Source organism: Thamnophis sirtalis, unplaced genomic scaffold (genome assembly GCF_051295495.1).
Source record: "Thamnophis sirtalis isolate CommonGarterSnake01/CBP01778 unplaced genomic scaffold, rThaSir2_p1.2 scaffold_6, whole genome shotgun sequence".
NCBI lineage: Eukaryota > Metazoa > Chordata > Lepidosauria > Squamata > Natricidae > Thamnophis > Thamnophis sirtalis.
In genome coordinates, this window is record NW_028261386.1 from 51,783,221 (window position 1) to 51,804,051 (window position 20,831).

Below are 20,831 nucleotides of genomic sequence, written 5' to 3' on the forward strand. Positions count from 1 at the left end.
GAGTTCCTGTCCTTGCCCCATGTCCTGTCAACCTAGCAGTTTGAAAACATACAAATGAAAGTAGATAAATTGGTACCACTTTGGAAGGAAGGTAACAGCGATCTATGATATCATGCTGGCCACATGGCCGTGGAAATGTCTTCAGGCAGTGCTGGCTCAATAGCCTTGAAACGGAGATGAGCACTGCCCCTCAGTTGGCAATGACTAGTGGAGTAAAATCTACAGTGACTCCTCTGCATTTCTTATTATTATTTTAGGTAGAGGAAACACCAACAAGAACTATATATTGGCTATAACTGGGTATAACAAATATATTGGACTAACATTAGGGATTTTGTCTGGTGTGGTTTTATTATACAGTCTGCGCTTTCTTTATTACTATGAAGATGGAAACAATGTGCCATTCAACGTATGAATTTTGTACTACAACCGTACTACAAATACTTCCATTTAATTCTATTTTATTTTTAAATCACAAAATAATTGAGCTATTCTATTATGATTTAGTATAAACAAACAGGTCACTCACCAGCTACTTGTATATGTGAATCCTATAAATGGCAGGTGATGGCCAGAAAATGCAGTATGTGTTGGCGGCGGCATTGTCTCCTGAAGTTTAAAGGAACAAGAAGAGTTTATTAATTTAGAAAACGTTAATCCATTTGTATTAATTTCAGGTAAAATTAGCACAATGGGTATTCTGGTTCAGAAAAAGTAGCAGATTTGAAAAGACCATCACAGAAACATTACCGCTGGCTTTCTTGGTCATTTTATGGTAATGTAAAAGTAATTCTGGTTCAATGTTTCTTATTTCCAGCAATGTTTACATCACCAAAAGTACAGAACAAAAAGCTGAGAAAACAAGAAAAACCAGGGGAGGGGGAGAAACCTCTTTTTTGGACTGTCTGATTGCCATTTTTGCTTATTTTAGAAATTAATGAAAACTTGTAATTGTTCAGTGACCCAATGGACATACATTTTGATAGTAGTGTAAATCAGTAATTTTAATTTACTTATTTGTTTGTTTGTTACAAATTTCTTTTGCTGCTTCTTTTAAATAATGATTGGGGTATTAGTAAAAAGTAAGATAGAAATTTTATACATAAATACACAAATATCAATGTAACATATTAAAAGACACTCTCCTCTTATTACTTACAGAATTTTTTAAACAGTCATCATCTACATCAAAATTTGAAGTATCTGTTGGACTGCTGACTTCAGGAATATAAGGTGCTTCACAGTTCTGAATGTTATCCCAGTCAATCCCTGAAAAAAATGGGTGGCTTTTAAAGTCTTCTATTCCATTCTGCCCAAGTCTATGTTCTCTGCTGCAGATAAGCCTTCGAATTAGGTCCTTGGCATTTTCAGACACGTCTGTCATTTGGGCAGGAAACTGAAATCTTTCCTTAAAAGAAAAAAAGAATACTAATTAATAAACTAATGCTAACTACTTTACAAAAAAACATAAACTAACTACACCAACCCAAGAAGCAAAATCCCATAGGTTCTGTATGGGTACATTTATATTTAAATTTATCAAGTACAAATATATTGCCACATAATGTGAATTACCACTTTCTCCAAGGAAGAATTTATTCAGAAGTATAAGCACAAATTGGTAAGAAATTTTCAACACTTGTATGTTGAAACCTAGAGTTTTTAGAATTTTGTTATACCCTTAGTAATCCATAAAATATATGTTTTGGGAAAGTATGCACAGAATATTTTATATCAGAGATATAGTACCTGTCTTGAAAAATAATACGCATACTAGGAATTGCACCATAAAAAATAAGAGGTACATTAAATGAAATTTGCAGGAAGATATGTAAAAATTTGAGATCATACTATTCTTGTAAAATAATTGTCAAGGCGGAAACAAACTAAGAAAAACCAAAATTGACAGATTCAGTCTAGTTGAAACAATGATTGAACTTCTTTTAACAAGCAGACATCCTTGTTTCTGGTCAGTGGTCATATTTATCTTTTGGTTGGCAGAGAAAGGATAAAATAGTGCTTATTAAATTAACTCAGTACAATTAATATGAATACTGAGAATGTTGTTTATTCTTTTGTCACATGAAATGAAACATTTCTATTTGTTTGCAATTTTGGAGACTGCACTCAACAACAGAGTTCCGAAAGTGAAATTCAACCTCACAACAACATTTGTTTGCATTAATGATCTTTTCCTAATTTTGTCATTCTTTTGGACACATGGAAACTTATATCACTAAGCAAAACAATTCTAGATTCCTTGGATGCTGTCATTCATTCCTACAGACAAGGATAGCTTACTCACTTTGTGGTTCATTATCTTTCCATATGTCTCCACCAGAGATTCAGCATAAAAAGGTGTTTCTCCATAAAGCATTTCATACATGCAAACTCCAAGGGACCACCAATCACATTCGGGACCATATTTTCCTTTCCCATCTTCCATGGCTTGCAGAATTTCTGGAGATATATAATCTGGTGTTCCAACTGCCACTGAAGACTGAACCTGTAGGGATTATTATTTCACAGTAAAACATTACTCATAATACTACTTCTATTTCTATATGTACCGGAACAGATCCATTTATATTTAAAGTAGTGGTAGGTATGAGTAGATGGAATTAAAGAAGAATGTTTTCCACCATGATAGATTAAAAATCCTACTAGCAATCTGGCATTTATTATCTATAGCTGTTATCTTATTCCTGAACTTGCAGTGAAGAAAAATTCCACATCAATGTACAATCTTTTATTTCTTTCAGATTGTATCAAATACTGAAAGATTGTATTAACAAACTTTGCACATTTTCACTTTTTTCAAAAATATACAATACTTTGCTACTTGCAGTGGTGGGTTGCAGGCAGTACACCCCGGTATGGGTGTACCAGTGCCTGCCCGGAACACCGGGTACCGTTGCGGTATAGTGCTCCAGAGGGCCCACCTGTCTGCCCGAGCTCCTTATCTGTATTTGAGCTCTTCGGCGCATGGAGTGCACGGTGCCTGCGTGACGCTCTACTGAGCAGCTGGAGCGTTGTGGAGGCTTGCGAAGGCGTCGGAAGAGGTAAGGATGCATGCGTGCACGGCACACGTGTGCCTGCGTGCTGTGCATACTCATGTGGAGGACACCGGTCCGTGTTGCACTGGGATCAGGAACCCACCACTGGCTACTTGGGAATGATGTAAACACGTGACCCGACAAAAGGGTGAATGACAAAACTGCGCCCGACTAAACCGTGTTGCTAAAACTGCGACGTCATCAACGTACCGACAACAGCGCGTCGACAGAAGGGCGATTTACAACAGCGCGTCGGCAGAAGGGCGATTTAAGTTAAGGTAAGGGTTAGGGTTAGGGTTAGATTTAGGGTTAGGTTTAGGGTTAGGTTTAGCGTTAGGTTTAGGGTTAGGCGTAGCGTTACGTCTAGGGTTAGGTTTAGCTTTAGGGTTATGTTTAGTTTTACAGCGCGCTTCTATCGCCGCACTGTTGTTGGCACGATTTAGCACCCCTTCGTCGGAGCGCTTTAGAACACGCGGTTTTGTCACCGCGGTTTAGTCGGGCGCGGTTTTGTCATTCGCCCTTTTGTCGGTGAACCATGTAAACAAAAAGTAATAATAATAGCAAGTGATATGGAACCAAATATTTAACCTAATTTTGAGTTATGGCTAGGAAATATTAGAACACACAGATTGCTGCAAACAAGCAGAAGTAGGCTCTGGATTTTATCACAGATTTGGCAGACACTAAGTAGCTGAATTTTTAGAACGCAAACAGGATTTCTGATATTTTTTCACATGTTTCTGATATTTTAAAAAAACTATATTCAAAGATTGGGAGCAGGAGAGAATATACAGATAACATTCAAATATAGTGAAACAACACAAATCACAGAGAAGACCATTACATGAGGCATACTGCAAGAAAAATTACAGGTTTGAGTCAGTAGGAGGGAGTAAGTAGAACTAGAAACTTTTTATATTTTAAAATGCTGAAATATTCAAAAAACATGCTTTGATATATCTGAATATTTGTTCATTATTACTAAATAAAATTCTTTAATAATAAAAACGTTCTATTAATTGACAAAAAAAAAGTAAAACTGACTGCAGGTATTTTTCACTACCCAACTTTGTTGCTTAAGGACACAAAATCCATAGAAAGGAGCATATTCTACAATAAAAGCATCTAAATTATGCACTCAGTACCCAAATTCTATGGTGAAATAGATCAGTGACAGAACAAAACATATGGTAGGCATTACGATATAGGACTATATAAATTCTATAAAAAATGAAAGATTCACAGGATAATGGGAATTATTAAATATTTATGGACAATGATGGCAAAGTAAGATATTTGGTGAAAGAACATAAAAGGAGTGCAAAGTAAATGAATCTTATAGTATATCTAACCAGAAGAATTAAAATGGGTTTCTATTACAGCTGTAACACAATTGCTCAAAAAGAATAATTTAGCAAACAACAACATTTCTTTATATCAAATATAATCTCAAAACTGAATTGGTTAACAAGGATCAAATATTAAAGATGTCTGAAGCTACATTTTAACTATTTATTTCTTTTAAAAAAAATCTAATTTACCGTTCCATCTTCCATCAGCTTCAGACAAGAACCAAAATCCGCTAACCGAATATGTCCATTCACATCCATCAGGATATTGTCTGGTTTGATATCCCTGTGAACAAAATTCATTTGGGTCATTCCATGTTAAGTGTCATCAGTCTAATAAGATATTTTGCATTTCAAACACTTTGGCGACACCTGAAATTAAAATGCATATTGCAAATTAATCATGATTTGATGAAACCTGAATCACATATTTCTATCAATTAATGTGCATCAATTAAAATCTGTATACCGTATTTTCACGACCATAAGGCGCACCGGATTATAAGGCGCAGTATCAGTTAACGTTAAATTTTCAACCTTTTTTCATATATAAGGCGCACGTTTTTTTTTGCAACATTCATCCGCGTGGGTTTACTGGCAGATGCTCAATTTGCAAACATTTTTCACGGATCCGCATAGCCTTTAAACGCAGCCTAAAAAGAATTAAAACACTAAAAAAATACAGAGAAAAATCAGTCACTTTTATTAAACTTTTAAACAGCTTTATTTTATAGTCGGCTCTATTCATCTTCCATGAAACCTTCGAACTCTTTGTCCTCCGTATCGGAGATCGGAAACATCCTCCGTATCGGAAACATCTTTCGCTGAATGGCGGCCGAGGGGCACGCTAAAGTGCCGGCATGACTTTGAAGGGCTGGCTTGCCGCTTGCCTTCCACGTCGGCCCGCACGGAAGGCAATCCAGTCCTTTCAAAGTCATGCCGGCAGTTTAGAACTCACCCGCCATTCAGCGAAACATGACTTTGAAGTGCTGGCTTGCCACGTTTCCCCAGAGCGCTCGGGCTCCTTCTCTGGGCAGAGTTGGAGCCTTTCCTCCTCCTCCTCCCAACGGAGGGGCGCCCTAAAAAAAGAAGAAGAAAGGAGCCAAGCCGTTCCAGAGATGTGAAGGGAAGCTCCGGGCGAGAAAGCGGCTTTCAAAGCTCCGTCGAGCCCCGCATGTGGATTTATTATTTGCTCGGGGATCCGGATCCGGGCCACCTGTTCCTCCGGGGGCAGCCCAAGCCTTTGAGCGGGGAGCGGAGCTTTCTCCCGAAACGGCGCTTCTGCTCCCCTTTGGCACTTCGCTCTGGCAGAAAAATGGAGCATGACGGACTTTCCAGCGCGTATCAGAAGCTGATCTGGGAGAGCTGGCAGAAAGTGAGCAACAGCCCCCTGGAGCACAGCGTCGTCCTGTTCACCAGGTAGGGCAAGATAGGTTGCCAGAGGGCACAGGTGAGAACTCTTGAACGAGAGAGAGGGGTGGGGTGGGGGTAGTGGTCGCCTGGTCAAGTTTGAGGCTGGGCGTTTTAAACATCGGAAGTAGCCCACCATCCTCAGCGAACTTAATTCAAAGCTCCCTCTGCCAGGAATGTACCCTCGTGGATTGACCAGCCGCTGACTTGGGGCTAAAGCCTTGGTTTCCTTCCCATTTCCCTTCTTTAACCTAAACCCTCCCTCCCCCGCCTCTAAATGCCTTTTCAGGGCATCTGCTCCCTGCTCAGTGCCCTCCAGATGTGCTGGATTACAGGCGCAGTATCAGTTAATGGTAAATTTTCAACTTTTTTCATATATAAGGCGCACCGGATTATAAGGCGCACTGCCGGTTTTTGATCAAATTTTAGGATTTTCAGTGCGCCTTATGGTCGTGAAAATACGGTACATTTACATATTAATGATATAATAGTAGTGAACTGAAATATTTGTACTTTTAAGTAAGGCATGTAAGTGCTGCATCAAAAATAATATTACAAGATACATGCCCTGTCTCAGTGAGGAGATCATAAATGTCTTCTAAGATTTTATAAAGTACTTTCTAAAAATAACTTAATATTGCATTGTAAATTTAAAAAAAAATATTAATTGAAGTATGGCACAAAAATAAACATAAAACTACTATAATGCTTCAAAATTTAGATACACTGAGTATGATAGATAAGTGTAAATGCATTCAAATATAATTGTTGTACATTGTTTTCTTCTTCCCTTGTATATTGGCGCAGTGGTTAAAAGCAGCACTGCAGGCTACTGCTAGATCAGCAGGTCAGCGGTTCAAATCTCACTGGCTCAGGGTTGACTCAGCCTTCCATCCTTCCGAGGTGGGTAAAATGAGGACCCAGATTGTTGGGGGCAATATGCTGACTCTCTGTAAACCGCTTAGAGAGGCCTGAAAGGCCTATGAAGCGGTATATAAGTCTACTGCTATTGCTATTGCTATTTTATTCCTTCAAAGATGTTGTTGATTATTTAATGTGTCTTCTCTAGTTGTTGTTGGTGTTATTGATGATAAAGTGTTGCCTACATATTGGATTCATAATTTTTGTTGTAAATATAGAGGTGTTATAGCTTCTAAATGCTGTTTCACAGTACCTTTCCTGGATACCTTTATTAGCAGAGGAAGCAACATCCAACTAGAAATCCAAATCTAGGGGTTATTAGGACTTATAAAATAAGTACTAATATGATGGCATTACACATTATGAGTCATATTCGACATTAATTTGTTCACTTTGACTCCTTATCAATAACATAGATTACAGGGAGAGGATGCAGCATAAAACCCTTCAGTTATTGTTTAATTTTCCATTGACCTGAGCACAGATAAAGAGAACTATAGCCTATCGTATCTGGGTAATGACACATCTTTTACTTTGGAAACAAATATAATAACCAAATGAAAAGACCTACGTACAGAACTAAATAAATGATCACATCCAACCTCAACCTTAGAAAAAAATATCCCCACCCTACCTATTAGCATTAAACCTATGCTCTGGGCTGCTATAATACCCTCCTATCTTCCATGAGCACAACGTGGAACACAACTCTTGAATTTTTTTCCACCTCAGAAACGAGTACTCTGAGTATTGTTCCCTGTTGCTGATTTTTATCCTGCTGCTTCCAAGTTTAATTTAGGCCATGTTAATAATGTGAAGTACAGTTGTCTGTGACTGATGATATATTGAAGGCAATTTATTATTGTTGCTAAACAAGACTGACTTTTGCAAAGTACAAATAGTCCTCAACTTACGATCACAATTTATGTTGTTAAGTGAGAAATTTATTAAGTGAGTTTTGCTCCATTTTATTACTTTTCCCACCACATTTGTTAAATGAATCACTGCAGTTGTTAGGTTAGTAATGTGGTTGTTAAGTTTCCCCTCTGACATTGCATGTCAGAAGGTCTCAAAATGGGATCTCATGACTTTGGAACTCTGCAACAGTCATAAACGTGAGTCAGTTATCAAGCATCCGAATGTAAATCACATAACCATGGCGATGCTGCAATGGTCAAAAGTGTGAAAAATGATCATAGGTCACTTTTTTAAGTGCTGTTGTAACTTTGGTCACTAAATGAACTTTTGTAAGTTGATAACTATCTATACAGGAAGCTCTTTTTTGGGAGACTACAATTGGGACCAGCAACTTGGTCATTAAGTGGAAGTGGTCACTAAATGAAACTGCTACTATGCTTATGATCTTACTTCAGCTTTCCTTTGCTTTACAGACCTGTAAAGGTCATAAATACAAGGAATGATCATAAACATTACTTTTTCATCACCACTATAACTTTGAAAAGTCACTAAACAGCTACTAATGAGAACTATCTGTATCTCCTTAGTGTAAAAGATAGCTAAGCCTTATTTATGGGCCAGGAATGAAGGCTTTTTATAACATTAAACAAGGGTTCTAAACTAGCTACTTTGTTTCTAGAAAACTGAAAAATAAAATTTATTTTATAATTTTGCATATTATATCACATTAACAATATAAGCATTTATTACTGATGTGGCTATAGCCTTAAAAGTAAAAATTAGAGCAAGAAAGACAGAGAGGGGAAACGAACAGAGATAATCATATTTTATGAAATTTAGTTGATAACATAGCGATGGTTTGAATGAATATTTAACTACCAAAATATAAGTGAAATGTTTGCTAATATCAATATCATAAGTCTTCACCATGGTCTAAAGATTAGGTACAATCTATTAATTAAGGCACACAGAAGCTTCTGAACTTGTGTTGAACAAGAAGTTGTTGGTCAATAAATAAGTAGAAAAAGTAATTTTGCTAAAAATGCTACATTCATCTGGGAATACCATCTGTCAAATGCATCCTGAAAGGAGAAACTAGAGAGGAGTACAAAATATGTTTAGCTGCTATGATACAAATTGTTGATACTAATGATTGATATAAATTGTTGATATGATACTGATAATGTAACTTCAGTATTATATATTTATCTTTTCATCTCTTTTACGTCTTACTAAATATAGGCTAAATACCTCTGCCACTATTCTATTTTGGCACAACTGGCAAATCTTTTCTGTTAATAAGTATTATTTATGATGGCGGTCAACCATTTATACATGGATTGAATGAGGAATGCAGAATGCATGTAGAATATGAATTTGAAGGACATGAATAAACTGACCTGAAGTCTAATTCCACACATAGTTACATGAGAATAAGTAATACTGAAATCAAGGCAACTTTTGAATAAGTATGAATAGAACTATGCTCCATATTCCAATAGATAGGTGGAAATAAACTTTACCTCAATTATCTGCAGACATGTTAATTTTAAAATATTTCACAGGTTGTGTCAATGCAAAGTGCCCGTGCCTTCATCTTTTTAGTCATTTGGTAGTTTTTCCCAATGGCAAGAAGAAATCAGTAGGATACCAAGTAGCCACAAGTTGAGGGAAAGCAAGCCGAGAGATCAATGGAAAGAAGCCCCATAGGATTTTTTTAAAAAACAGCTCAAAGAGAGGGAGAAAAAAAAGAAACAGGAACGAATGGAACCACCCATTTGGTGGAAGATTTCTCTCAATCTTGTGGAATAGTGAACAGAGTTAAACAATAGCAATAGCAATAGCAGGTTAAACTTATATACCGCTTCATAGAGCTTTCAGCCCTCTCTAAGCGGTTTACAGAGTCAGCATATTGTCCCCAACAATCCGGGTCCTCATTTTACCCACCTTGGAAGGATGGAAGGCTGAGTCAACCCTGAGCCGGTGAGATTTGAACAGCCGAACTGCAGAACTGCAGTCAGCTGAAGTAGCCTGCAGTGCTGCATTTAACCACTGCGCCACCTCGGCTCTCAGACATAAAGAGCCATAGTATATGTTTATATATAAACATTTCAGAAACCACCAACAGACTATTAGAATCACATGGCATGAGTATAGCACAAAAACCACTTAAAGCCCTCCAAAACATTTTACGTAAACTTAAAGACTTAACCTAAACTTAAAGACCGAGCAGACCCAGTCAAAAAAACCCTCTCCACCACAATCAACACCAGAGATTAATACCAAGATTAACATCAGACCACCAATCAAGTAGTAAATAATACCCCAATGAGGGAAAAAGCTAACAATAAACAGTCCAACCAAAGAACTACTAAGACCACTTCTACCCACACTGATAGGGCAAGCCACTAGAATATAAACTGAGAACAAACCCCATTCCCTACCAGTACTGATGATGCTACTAATTTTGAAATGTCTACAACAAAAAAACCAATCTTAGAGAGCACCAAGGACCCCTCATTTCAACCTGAGTTATGAATGTTTTCTTATATTAGTAGTATAATATATCAAAACTTATTCACACAATTATTATATCTATATTCCTTTATTTGTGTATTCCCTTTCAACTAAATACTTTACTATTCTGGGCCTTCTGTGCTGTGGTGTCTGTCTTATGCAACATTCTTCTTTGCCTCAAGTGAAATCAAATTGATTTATTCATAACAATGTGATCATGACTTTCTTTAAAGAAGCTAGATCTATCAAACTCACAAAGAAATATTATCTTTGGAGCCTAGATAGTTAGCCTATTTCTGCTCTTCTACAATAACATGAAAAGGACAATGATCAAGTAAACAAGAACGTTCTTTAAGAAGGAATTGACTTGGTTTTTTCTTTTAATTCATCCTCCCAATATCCCAGCAAAAGGGAAGTTTAGCTTATGTACATCAGCCCCTGTGAAAGAGATATGTGGCTGTGAAGTGGAAATAACTGTTACTGTAATAATTTATAGTGCAGAAATAAAGAGAAAAGATGAAGGTCCAAATCAAATAATAAAATTAAACCTAAGATAAACAGGTGAATGCTTAAAGAAAAATGCCTTCAACACAGTTAGAATTCCATAGGAAACCAGGAATCTAGCACCAGGAATATTTTCTGTATTTATATGTAAACCAAATATGATGACTGAAAATAAATAAGGGAATGAAATTAATGATTTTGTTTTATTAAACAGTTATAAATAAAAAAGACTAATACAAACTAAAATAATATAAAAGAATGAAAAAAACAAGGGGATAGAAAGTGCAAAAAAAACCAGAAATAAAAATAAAAAAAATAAAAAAATAAGAAAAATAAAAATATATGAAGTAATTGCCAAGGTGGCGCAGTGGTTAAATGCAGCACTGCAGGCTGACTGCTAGATCAGCAGTTCAGCGGTTCAAATCTCACCGGCTCAGGGTTGACTCAGCCTTCCATCCTTCCGAGGTGGGTAAAATGAGGACCCGGATTGTTGTTGGGGGCAATATGCTGACTCTGTAAACCGCTTAGAGAGGCCTGAAAGGCCTATGAAGCGGTATATAAGTCTACTGTTATTGCTATATTTTTCATTACAATAAGTACAAATAATTTCAATTTCAAACTGTCAAATACAGTTTCATAGTTTGCACAATATGTCATTACTTGTCTTCAAACACTTCCTAGATATTCTCTGTTTGGAAATATTTCAGATGCAGCTGTCTATTTGATCATTACTTATAATAATTTATTATACCTTTTCTGTCAATTGATTCTTACTTTTGTTTTATTTTCATTAATAGTTTCCAGATTAACAACATACACAAAAACTAATTATAATTTGACTATTTTTTAAACAATAATTACATTCTTCCTTATACACGGGAGTGGGTTCCTCCTGGTTCGCAAGTTAATTACTTCCGGGAACGCCGGTACCGGTCCTGGCCCCTGTCGCTGCAAAGCACCCTTTTGCCGGCGCGTCGCAGCTAACTCGCTCATTCCCCCGCCCATCTGCAGCTTGCTCCCTCGCTCCCACGCCCGTCCGCACTAAGCCCAGCCTGCCGCTCACTGGTTGGCTGGAGTCCAGCCAATCAGTGAGCGGGCTGGAGGCGAAGCGAAGCTTTTTTCGCGCTTCACCTCCATTTGAAAATTCCCTTCGGCCTTTGCTTGCTGCTTCCCCCTCAGGTAAGCAACAAAGCCCCAGCGGCGGGACTTGGGAGGCTTCGGGTGGGTGGCGGCGGCCCAGCTTTCGTGAGGTAAGGCCTCCAGGCCCTCCCTCACGAAAGCCGCGGGCTCGCTTGCACTATGCAGCCGAAGCTGGATGGGGGACGGCGGTAGCGGTGGTAGCGGGGGAAGGTGGGGGGTGGCAGCCTAGCTTTCATGAGGGAAGGCCTCCAAGGCCTTCCCTCACAAAAGCCACAGGCTCGCGTGTACTACGTGGCCGAAGGTGGGTGGGGGGTGGCGGTAGTGGCAGCGGCAGCTGTAGCAGCGGCGGGGGTAGCGGTGGCAGGGGTAGCGGCAGCGGTGGTAGCGGTGGTGGCAGTGGCGGCAGCAGCAGCTGAAGTGGGGGGGGCAGGGGCCTAGCTTTCGCGAGGGAAGGCCTCCAGGCTTTCCCTTGCGAAAGCCACGGGCTCGCGTGCACTACGTGGGCGAAGGCGGGTGGGGGCGGCGGTAGCGTCGGCGGCGGTAGCGGCTGAAGGTGGGGGGGTGGCAGCCTAGCTTTCGTGAGGGAAGGCCTCCAGGCCTTCCCTCGCAAAAGCCGTGGGCTTGCGTGTACTACGTGGCCAAAGCCAGGGGGGCGGCGGCCTAGCTTTTGCAAGGGAATGCATCCAGGTGTTCCCTTGTGAAAGTTGCGGCCTGGTGGCGAAGGCATCCTACCTTTCACAAGGGATGCCCCCTGCCCCCCCTCTCCAGCCTCGCCTGGTTGGCTAAGCCTGCCAGGTGACCTGCTTAGTGACCGTAGCCTTGTCTGAGGGTCCAGTGTCATACCTGTTCCTGCTTCCTGTTGCTTCCATCCATCGCATCGAGTGCTGCGGATTCTGCCTGTGGTAAGTGACCCGGGTTTTTTTTCTTTTATTTTTTTAATGTATTTTAAAATAATATTTTATTTAATTTTTTATAATAGTTTTACTTAAAAGTATTGAGTGTAGAATATTTTTAAATGGTTTACTTTAATTTATTTTGGATAGAATCTTTTTTAAAATTGTCTTAGACTATTTTAAAAAAGATTCTATCCAAAATAAATTAAAATAAACCATTTAAAATAATTCTATACTCAATACTTTGAAATGTATTGTGCATAGAATGTTTTATAATAGTTTTATTGTAATTTATTGTGTGTGGAATATTATTAATGGTTTCATTTTAAGTTATTGTGTGTGGAATAGTTTGAAATCGTTACAGTGTAAATTATTCCTGATGGATTGAACTAATGGTTACAGTATGGCTGGTACAATAACTTAAAATTGTTACAGTGTAAAAGATTGCTGGTGTAATACTTAACAATGGTTTTTAAGGATTTCTTTTATTTATAGAATATGTTTTTTCAATTATTTTGGGGGGAATTTTATTTTTTAATTGTTTATAAAATATATTTACTACAAGAAATGTTATTCCTTTTTGCAAATGTTTTCTTTGTGATGCAATATGTTGCTTTTAAGTGTTCAGACCAAGTTTATGTGTCTCAAAGTGGCTGCTTTTCTATGGGCAGGCCAGGTTTCTTGCAAGGCAGTTTTGCCAGATTTAGTGTGTTTCACCCTTGTTGTTTAGGTAATTCTGAGGTAGTTGATGGTTCTGTGAGCGCCTGTCCTTTATAATTTTCCACATTGCCTTAATGGTTTTTATTCCAGTGACTTTGTCTTTCCTGTCCTTAGGCTTAGGAAAAAAAAACTGGTTTCATTGGCAGTCTTTTGGGGGGTGATTCTTATTTTTTGGTGGCACTGGCACTGTCATCGTTTGTGTGTGTGTGTGGGTGGGTGTGTAATGTCCCGCAGTTATCTATGCATTAATAATGATCTAGTAATATTAATATCTAGTAATTAGTAATATCTAGTAATAACATCATCTTGGCCACTCCCACCAGGTCACATGGGTGGCAGCCTGGCAGGCCACTCCCATCTGGTCACATGGGCGGCAAGCCACTCCCATCCGGTCACATGGGTAGCAAGCCACTCCCACAAAGGAGGCCACGCCCACAGAGTAGGTTCGAACAATTTTTGAAACCCACCCCTGCTTATACACTGCATTTTCTCTAGGTGTAATACTAATATTAATGACAGTTTTTCCCCATGATTTTAGTTTTATAACAGCAATAGCACTTACGTACCGTTTCACAGTGTTTTACAGCCCTTTCTAAGCGGTTTACACAGTCAGCCTATTGCCCCCAACAATCTAGGTCCTCATTTTACCGACCAATGGAAGGCTGAGTCAACCTTGAGTCCAGTGAGATTCGAACTGCCAAATTGCAGGCAGTCAGAGGTCAGCAGAAATAGCCTGCAGTACTGCATTCTAACCACTGCACTACCACAGCTCAAAATTCTATAATTCTAATAATTCTATACTTTTTGATGGATTTTAAAATTATTTTCTAAATTATCATTTAATTGTATTATTCAAATTGTATAATGCCTTGCTATATTAATTTTTATGGACAAAAGAGTTAAATTTAAAATTGTATATGCATTGCTATATAATTTTTTACCTTGTTTTATTCTAGTCAATTTCGGTACTGTATAGTCTGCATTTATATTTGGTGAATTAATATGACAGCCTGAATTAAATTTCAGCCTGCAGTTTATACTTTATGCCACTTTATGTATAAATAATATCCAAATGTGGATATAGAATATTGAGATATAGAATATCTCAATACTAAATATTGAGTTTTACTTTTGTTAATTCATGTTATTATTTTAGAGCTGTTTGGCCTTTTTGCAGATACTTGGAGAAGTTACTGGATTTGTCTACAGTTAAGAGTTGATTTATGAGATTAAGAGTTTTATATCTGTTAATTATGAGCTGAAAAGATAATAAAATTATCACAATGAGGGGATTATTTTTCTTCTATTTTTCTTTTTTTAGTTTGTATTATTTTTTAGTATTGTTATTAAAATTTGTATTATTTTATAAAAAAAGGGGATATTTGGAAAATGAAATGTGATTCTTTTTTTTTAAATAACTGTTTTGTGATTAATGATTAAAAAAAAAGATTGGCTTTTGTATTGTTGTCTGTTTTGTTTTATCAGTAAACTTCTACGGCTGAGTACAGACCACAAACTGAATCTCTTCAGGTTTGCTAGTCATATATTTTAACGACAACTCCATCATTTTCTTGGTCAGAATTTTTCTTCTAGTTTGAACTGTTAGTGCAATTCTTCAAGTAACTTTGCTTCTGAAGTACTTCTGACACTCCCTGTTACAAACTACCTATAATCATATATTTGAATTACAGACCCATAATTATGTTTCATTTTAATAGCCAACCTACTTTAGTGGTTTTGTCCTAACCAAACTCAAAGCAAATCAAAAGATGCTAACATTTGTATATTCTTTTTGCCCAAAAATCTCACCAAGCAAAATGATTAGGGAAAACCAGACATAGCCAGAGGATAACACTTTACTAGTTTGGGCAATTCAAAACCAGTCCTAGCATTAAATATATGATTGTAAATTCATTTTCTGAAGGATTTTGAAGGTCAAGTTAATTATTTTTTTAACACAGTTCTTATACAGAGGAGAAATGTACACTGAAATGTAAAACAAAATATGTCAATTCCATACAGAGGCTGATCAATTTTAATAGATTACAACAAGTCTATTTCCATTATATAATTTCACGTGGCATCTTATAAAGTTCTACAACTGAACATTCTATTCTGCTACATGTTCCTTATTTTGGTGTGCTAATTTCCACCATAACCGAAAACACTTTCTATACCTAAATTTACTCTGATTGAACTTAATTAGAATTATGTTTATCCACCAATCAAGGTTTCCATGAATTACACATGCTATGTTTTGCAGATTTATAACTTGAAATAAAAATTATTGAATATAAAATATGGCCGATTATAAGCTTTTTCTTAAGAATATTGGCCTAGTCCATATGGTGATTACAATTCCTATATTGACCAGAATTGACAATTTGAAATACTGAAATAAATAATTTTAACACTATCCAATGGATACTGAAGATAAAAATAAGAAAAATTACTGGAAATAGAGAAAGCAATTGGTGTTGAGGCACATGAGAACAAATAAGCTTTAAAAAAACACTCTTTATTTTCTATAAATGACAAATTTGGTTTCACCTCCTTTTCTGACATGTTTTTTTTAATTATATAGCACTGCATCTAAAAATATATACAAAATATACTGCAGAAAAATATCAAGAAAAAGGAGAAATACGGCCTGAAAAATAGAACTGCTATCTCTTTTCCTTCTAACAAACTTTCCAAATATGGTCTGATTAATGTTGCAGAAAATGTCAGCTTCTGACTTTAAGAGCTGATGCCAAATTGAAAAATGACTCTTGATTAAGGGATTCCTTTACTTCAAAGCTTATAATGCATTCATTAAAAATACTTCCAAAAATCATCCATCCACCCACCCACCCACCCACCTACCTATGTCTATTATGCCAGTGACCATGCTCATGAGCAACTGCCTGGCAAACCCCCTTTCCAGCCAGGCACAGCACCATTCACTGACCTAGAGATATTCCAAAGGTGCCAAGCCACATGAGCACCTGTTCCCTCCCATGGCTTGGCACCTTCGGAATACCTCTAGGTCAGTGAATAGCACTCTGCACGGTTGTGGAGGGGGGTTGTGTGAGCGGCTCTTCTGTTGCCCGCTCACACGCCTCCCAGTCTCGCCATGCCCTGGCCCAGCTCTCCCTGCAGGGCCAGGGCAGCACCACCACTGCCGCCATCCCAGCGTGGCTTTTTCTGCGGCTTCCAAACCCCTGAGTTCGGCTGCCGAGTCTTCCGGCAGTGGCCACTCTGGGAGTACACTATGGTTGTGGGTTGGCAGCCAGAACCATAGAATGTTTCACTTGAATGAAAATTGTTCTTATATACTTGGTCACCATTTCATAATTTTTACTGTTTACTATTACATGGATACACTTTTCTTTTATCATGTTTGAGTTGAACAGCCTTACAGATTTTATAAACAAATGAACAAATAAAATGAAATCTATATTGCACTTAGATTTTTCTCATTATCATTAAATTTTGTTCATTATCATCTTTTGTATCCTTTCAGTCAGAATTTACAGGCATAGTTAACAAACCAATTCATCTATTATTTTTTGCTTTTTCTGGTTTTCCCTTTCTACAGGGGAACAGTAAAAACCATTTTCTTAATCATCAAGTACAAATACAGACTTCAGTTTGCATGTTTGTGGGTGTCTGTCTGGGTAGAGAATCCAGTAGAGATGGAAGGGGGCTTCCCATTGTTCAGCCTGCTTTGTTGGAAATAAGAGTAGATCCAATGGGAACAATTAAGGAGACAGATGTAGGCTAGAGTTTGTCTTGGAATGGCTTACCATTAACGATTGGAGTGCCAAGTTTGAGAGTGCTGGGGAGGGGCACACTAGGGGTATTTGTTGCTGATAGACACAATACCTCTGGTTGGGTTTGATGTGGAGCTCTTACTAGACAGCAATGATGTTGGCTGGAGTTGGTGGGAGAAGGCGGTACAAAACGGAATAATAGAGTTGAAAAGGACCATTGAGGTCTTCTAGTCCAACCCCCTGCCTATGGCAAGAGATTCTATATACCATTCTGGATAAATGGCTGTCCAGTCTCTTCTTGAAAAACTCTAGTGACGGAGCACATCCAAGTTGTCCCATTGTCAGGAAATTTCTCCTTAGCTCTAGGTTAGATCTCTCTTTAATGATCTTCCAACCATTACTTCTCACCCTGCCCCCATGTGCTTTGGAAAATAAGTTGACCCCCTCTTCTCAGTGAGAGCCTCTCAAGTACTGGAAGACTGCTATCATATTACCTCTAGTTATTCTCTTCATTAAACTAAAGATACTGTACCTAGTTCTGTCAATCATTCATCATGTGGTTTAGCCTTTTTTTATTATCCTTGATAGCCCTAATCTCCAGCTACTGCTATTAAATGTCAGTTTGGTATGACTTGATTGGGAAGAAATTCAACCAACTTGGCTAGCATAACTAAGATCTGGAGAGGCTGGGTGGGGGAAGGTATGCAGATTTTGCATTTGGCATCAGCTGTAAATGTAGGGAAGGAAGGATGGGACATTTGGGGGATTTGTGCTAGATAAACAGAGGCTCTAGCTGAAATGGAGTACTTGGGAACAGTTCAATTTGTTGCTACCTTGCTGGCTTCCCTATACACAGCAACATTTCTACCTGAGCTGCTAAACTACATAGCTGATAGCAGTAGCTTTGAGGATTAACATGTCTCTGGATAATGTTGGGCTTGGGTTGCTCAGGACCATGCCCACTATGATAAACAGAGACAAAATTATTGAAGGACCATGTTTAAGATTACACATTAGTTCTGGTTTTTTTAAAATCTCAGGGCAGTTCTAATATGATCTGAAGGTAAAAGATATTACCATTAGTTCTTTGTCATACTCAGGTCCCATTCTGTTCACTTTTCTGCTTCTCCACATGAACTTGCAGGAAAGTAAAACCTATTAGATGAGTCTGACCAAGGAAGATTTGAAGATAACTCTTGGTTGTTGTTTTTTCTGAGGATCTGATGGGCTCTTCACCTGAGGTATGGTTTTCTGAGCAGAATTGGCAGTGACAAGGGTCTTGGACCAGATTACTTTTATATGGCCTCTGTCTATGTATCCATCTTTGAGAGTTGAAACATCTGAAGAGATTACTAGAATGCCACTGGAGGAAAAGTAAATCCAACTGAGTCTGTGTTAAGAGTTCATGTTAGAGATTATATCATGCTGATAATACTGGTGAAACAGTTATTTTAACTCTTATCCATCCACTAATAACCAACCAGCAATCCTTTATCTAGTGATCCACTTCTTGAAGGGCAGGGATGAGCATTAGGATCATCAATGAGTCCAATTATCTAACAGATAAAGTTACTCAGATTTAATTGGAGTAAAATGATAACAAGAGATGAAAATGATTTTTTTTTAGTTCTGTACAGATGTAAAATGTCAACATTTAAAATCTATCTAGAACTAAACAGCAAGCCTACTCTAAGAAAAAATATATATCTCAGTGCTCTGTTTAAAGGTGAATTACACAGGTCCCTTTGTTAAATTGATGATTTTCTAATAACAAGTCTTAAACCCATTATTGCATGACTTTAGTTATTTGTTATGATTTGGAGTTTTATTGATTATGATTTTAAAACTGAATGCATGCTTTTTTTGTTTTTTTTATTACCTTAAATTTAGTATTGTTTTCATTATTACCTCGAATGTGGCTTAAACCTTAATATGTAGCTTAAAATGTGTGTCACAAAACAGAGACTGAAAATTAAAAAGCTAACTATCTGGCAATTCCTTTTTTACTATGTCCAACATGAACCTGATTTATATTAAAGGTCAACAGAAACTACCCTGGAAGCTGGCAGAACACTATAGCTGCAGTTCAGTTAATAATTCTGCAAATGTTTCCTTTTCCATAAGTGGGCAGCTGCCAGTTTGTTTCTCTAGAAAGCAGCACAGCTGGCAATATGTTTTTTCATCTCTTTCTACTAGCACAGCTTTATTAAATAAAGTAAACTGGAAATAAGTCATACATCTCAGAAAAGGGCGGGGGGGAACCTTGCTTTATTGACATGATTTGTGTTAACTGAAATAGAAGTGATAAAAACTGTCATTTTGGCTATAAAGAGATATGTGAAATGGGAAATGCAATGCATTGGCAAAGTTGCAAAAAAATTATAAAAGTACAGGAAGGCTTATGAAAAGAATATAAGAAAAATAAGAAGCATGCCTGCAAAGACCTAATCTAACTAGTTGCTATTCTAATTGTGGCATACTTAATTATCTGAATATGGAAAATATTACACTGGCATGTAGCTTGTATCAGTTAAATGACTAAAAAGGAAAACTCCTGTGGTAACCTCAATATACAGACAAATTGGAAGACAGTTTTCTCTCCTTGCATTAGCTCTCTTTTCAGTTTCATTCTTTTCCATACATAATAATAATTAGTTCTTCATATTCATGGATTCCCTTGTTTATATTGTATTTACAGTAGCTTTTAAAAATCCTGGCTCTAAAATAACTAAAGTCACTATCTTCACATCATTCTGCTGAAGAAATGACTAAAAAATCTGTCATTCAGTTATAACATTTTTTCTCTCTCTCTCAATTTAAAAGGCATTGTGGAGTTGCTCTCTTTCAATTCTCTATTCAATGCAGAAATTACAATATTGGATGCAAATAGCAGCCTGGTTCCATTAAAATATCTCCAGACAAAGAAAAGCCAATATCTCTCAATATCTACCAATAAAGAAACAGACAATAATGGAATATGCACAGACTATCACTTGGTGGAGTAGCCATGAAGGCCTTAGAAAAAGTATTCAGATGCTACAATGTGCTTATAACTACAAAAGGTCAGAACCCTAAGGAAGTGAAAGTTAGTCTTTGAATAAGCAACATATGAAGAATATTGATAATGTTGAAATTCTGTGTCAAAGAATACCCTTGACAGCTAAGAAAAACAAACAAATGGATCATTGAACAAGTCAAAAGTTTTGAGGCACAAATGATCCAGCTCATACTTCAGACACATTATGTGAAGAGCCAGTTCTCAGGAGAAGGCTTTAATGTTGGGAAAGGTGGAAGGGGAGAAGAAAACAACCAACGGGAAAATGGTCAGTTACTGTGGTGATGGTTTTACCATTGTAAGACATGAAGGACAAGGTTAGAGACAGATCATCATACATAAACAATCTATGTGGCTGCTAAGTATTGACACCAATATGATGACACATAATCTATTTCCCTATTCTTCTTATGGAGTTTCTTCTAAAGTTTTTCTGGAATGTGCTTTTCTGAAGTTCTAGTTCTTATTCTCCTTTTTGCTTTTCTTTTAAACCACCATGTCTTTCTTTAGCTTTTCTTGTTCAAACTAAGTCCAGGATTTTCATTTATTTCTCCTAAGACTGGGTTCTAGATCCTTTAAGATTTTGTGTAACT

General features: G+C 37.5%; 1 protein-coding gene across 9 annotated transcripts in view; it reads right to left on the minus strand.

The window, feature by feature from the left end:
- The window catches only part of CDC42BPA (CDC42 binding protein kinase alpha), a 172,044-nt gene that overhangs the window by 90,117 nt on the left and 61,096 nt on the right, over window positions 1-20,831 (minus strand). For all 9 annotated transcript variants that reach the window (XM_087717867.1, XM_087717866.1, XM_087717865.1 and 6 more), the window contains exons 6-9: window positions 4,598-4,691; window positions 2,306-2,506; window positions 1,160-1,408; window positions 530-609 (exon numbers count right to left, since the gene is read on the minus strand). In XM_087717867.1, the coding sequence (XP_087573993.1) occupies window positions 530-609; window positions 1,160-1,408; window positions 2,306-2,506; window positions 4,598-4,691 (624 nt within the window). The remainder of the gene's footprint in view (window positions 1-529; window positions 610-1,159; window positions 1,409-2,305; window positions 2,507-4,597; window positions 4,692-20,831) is intronic.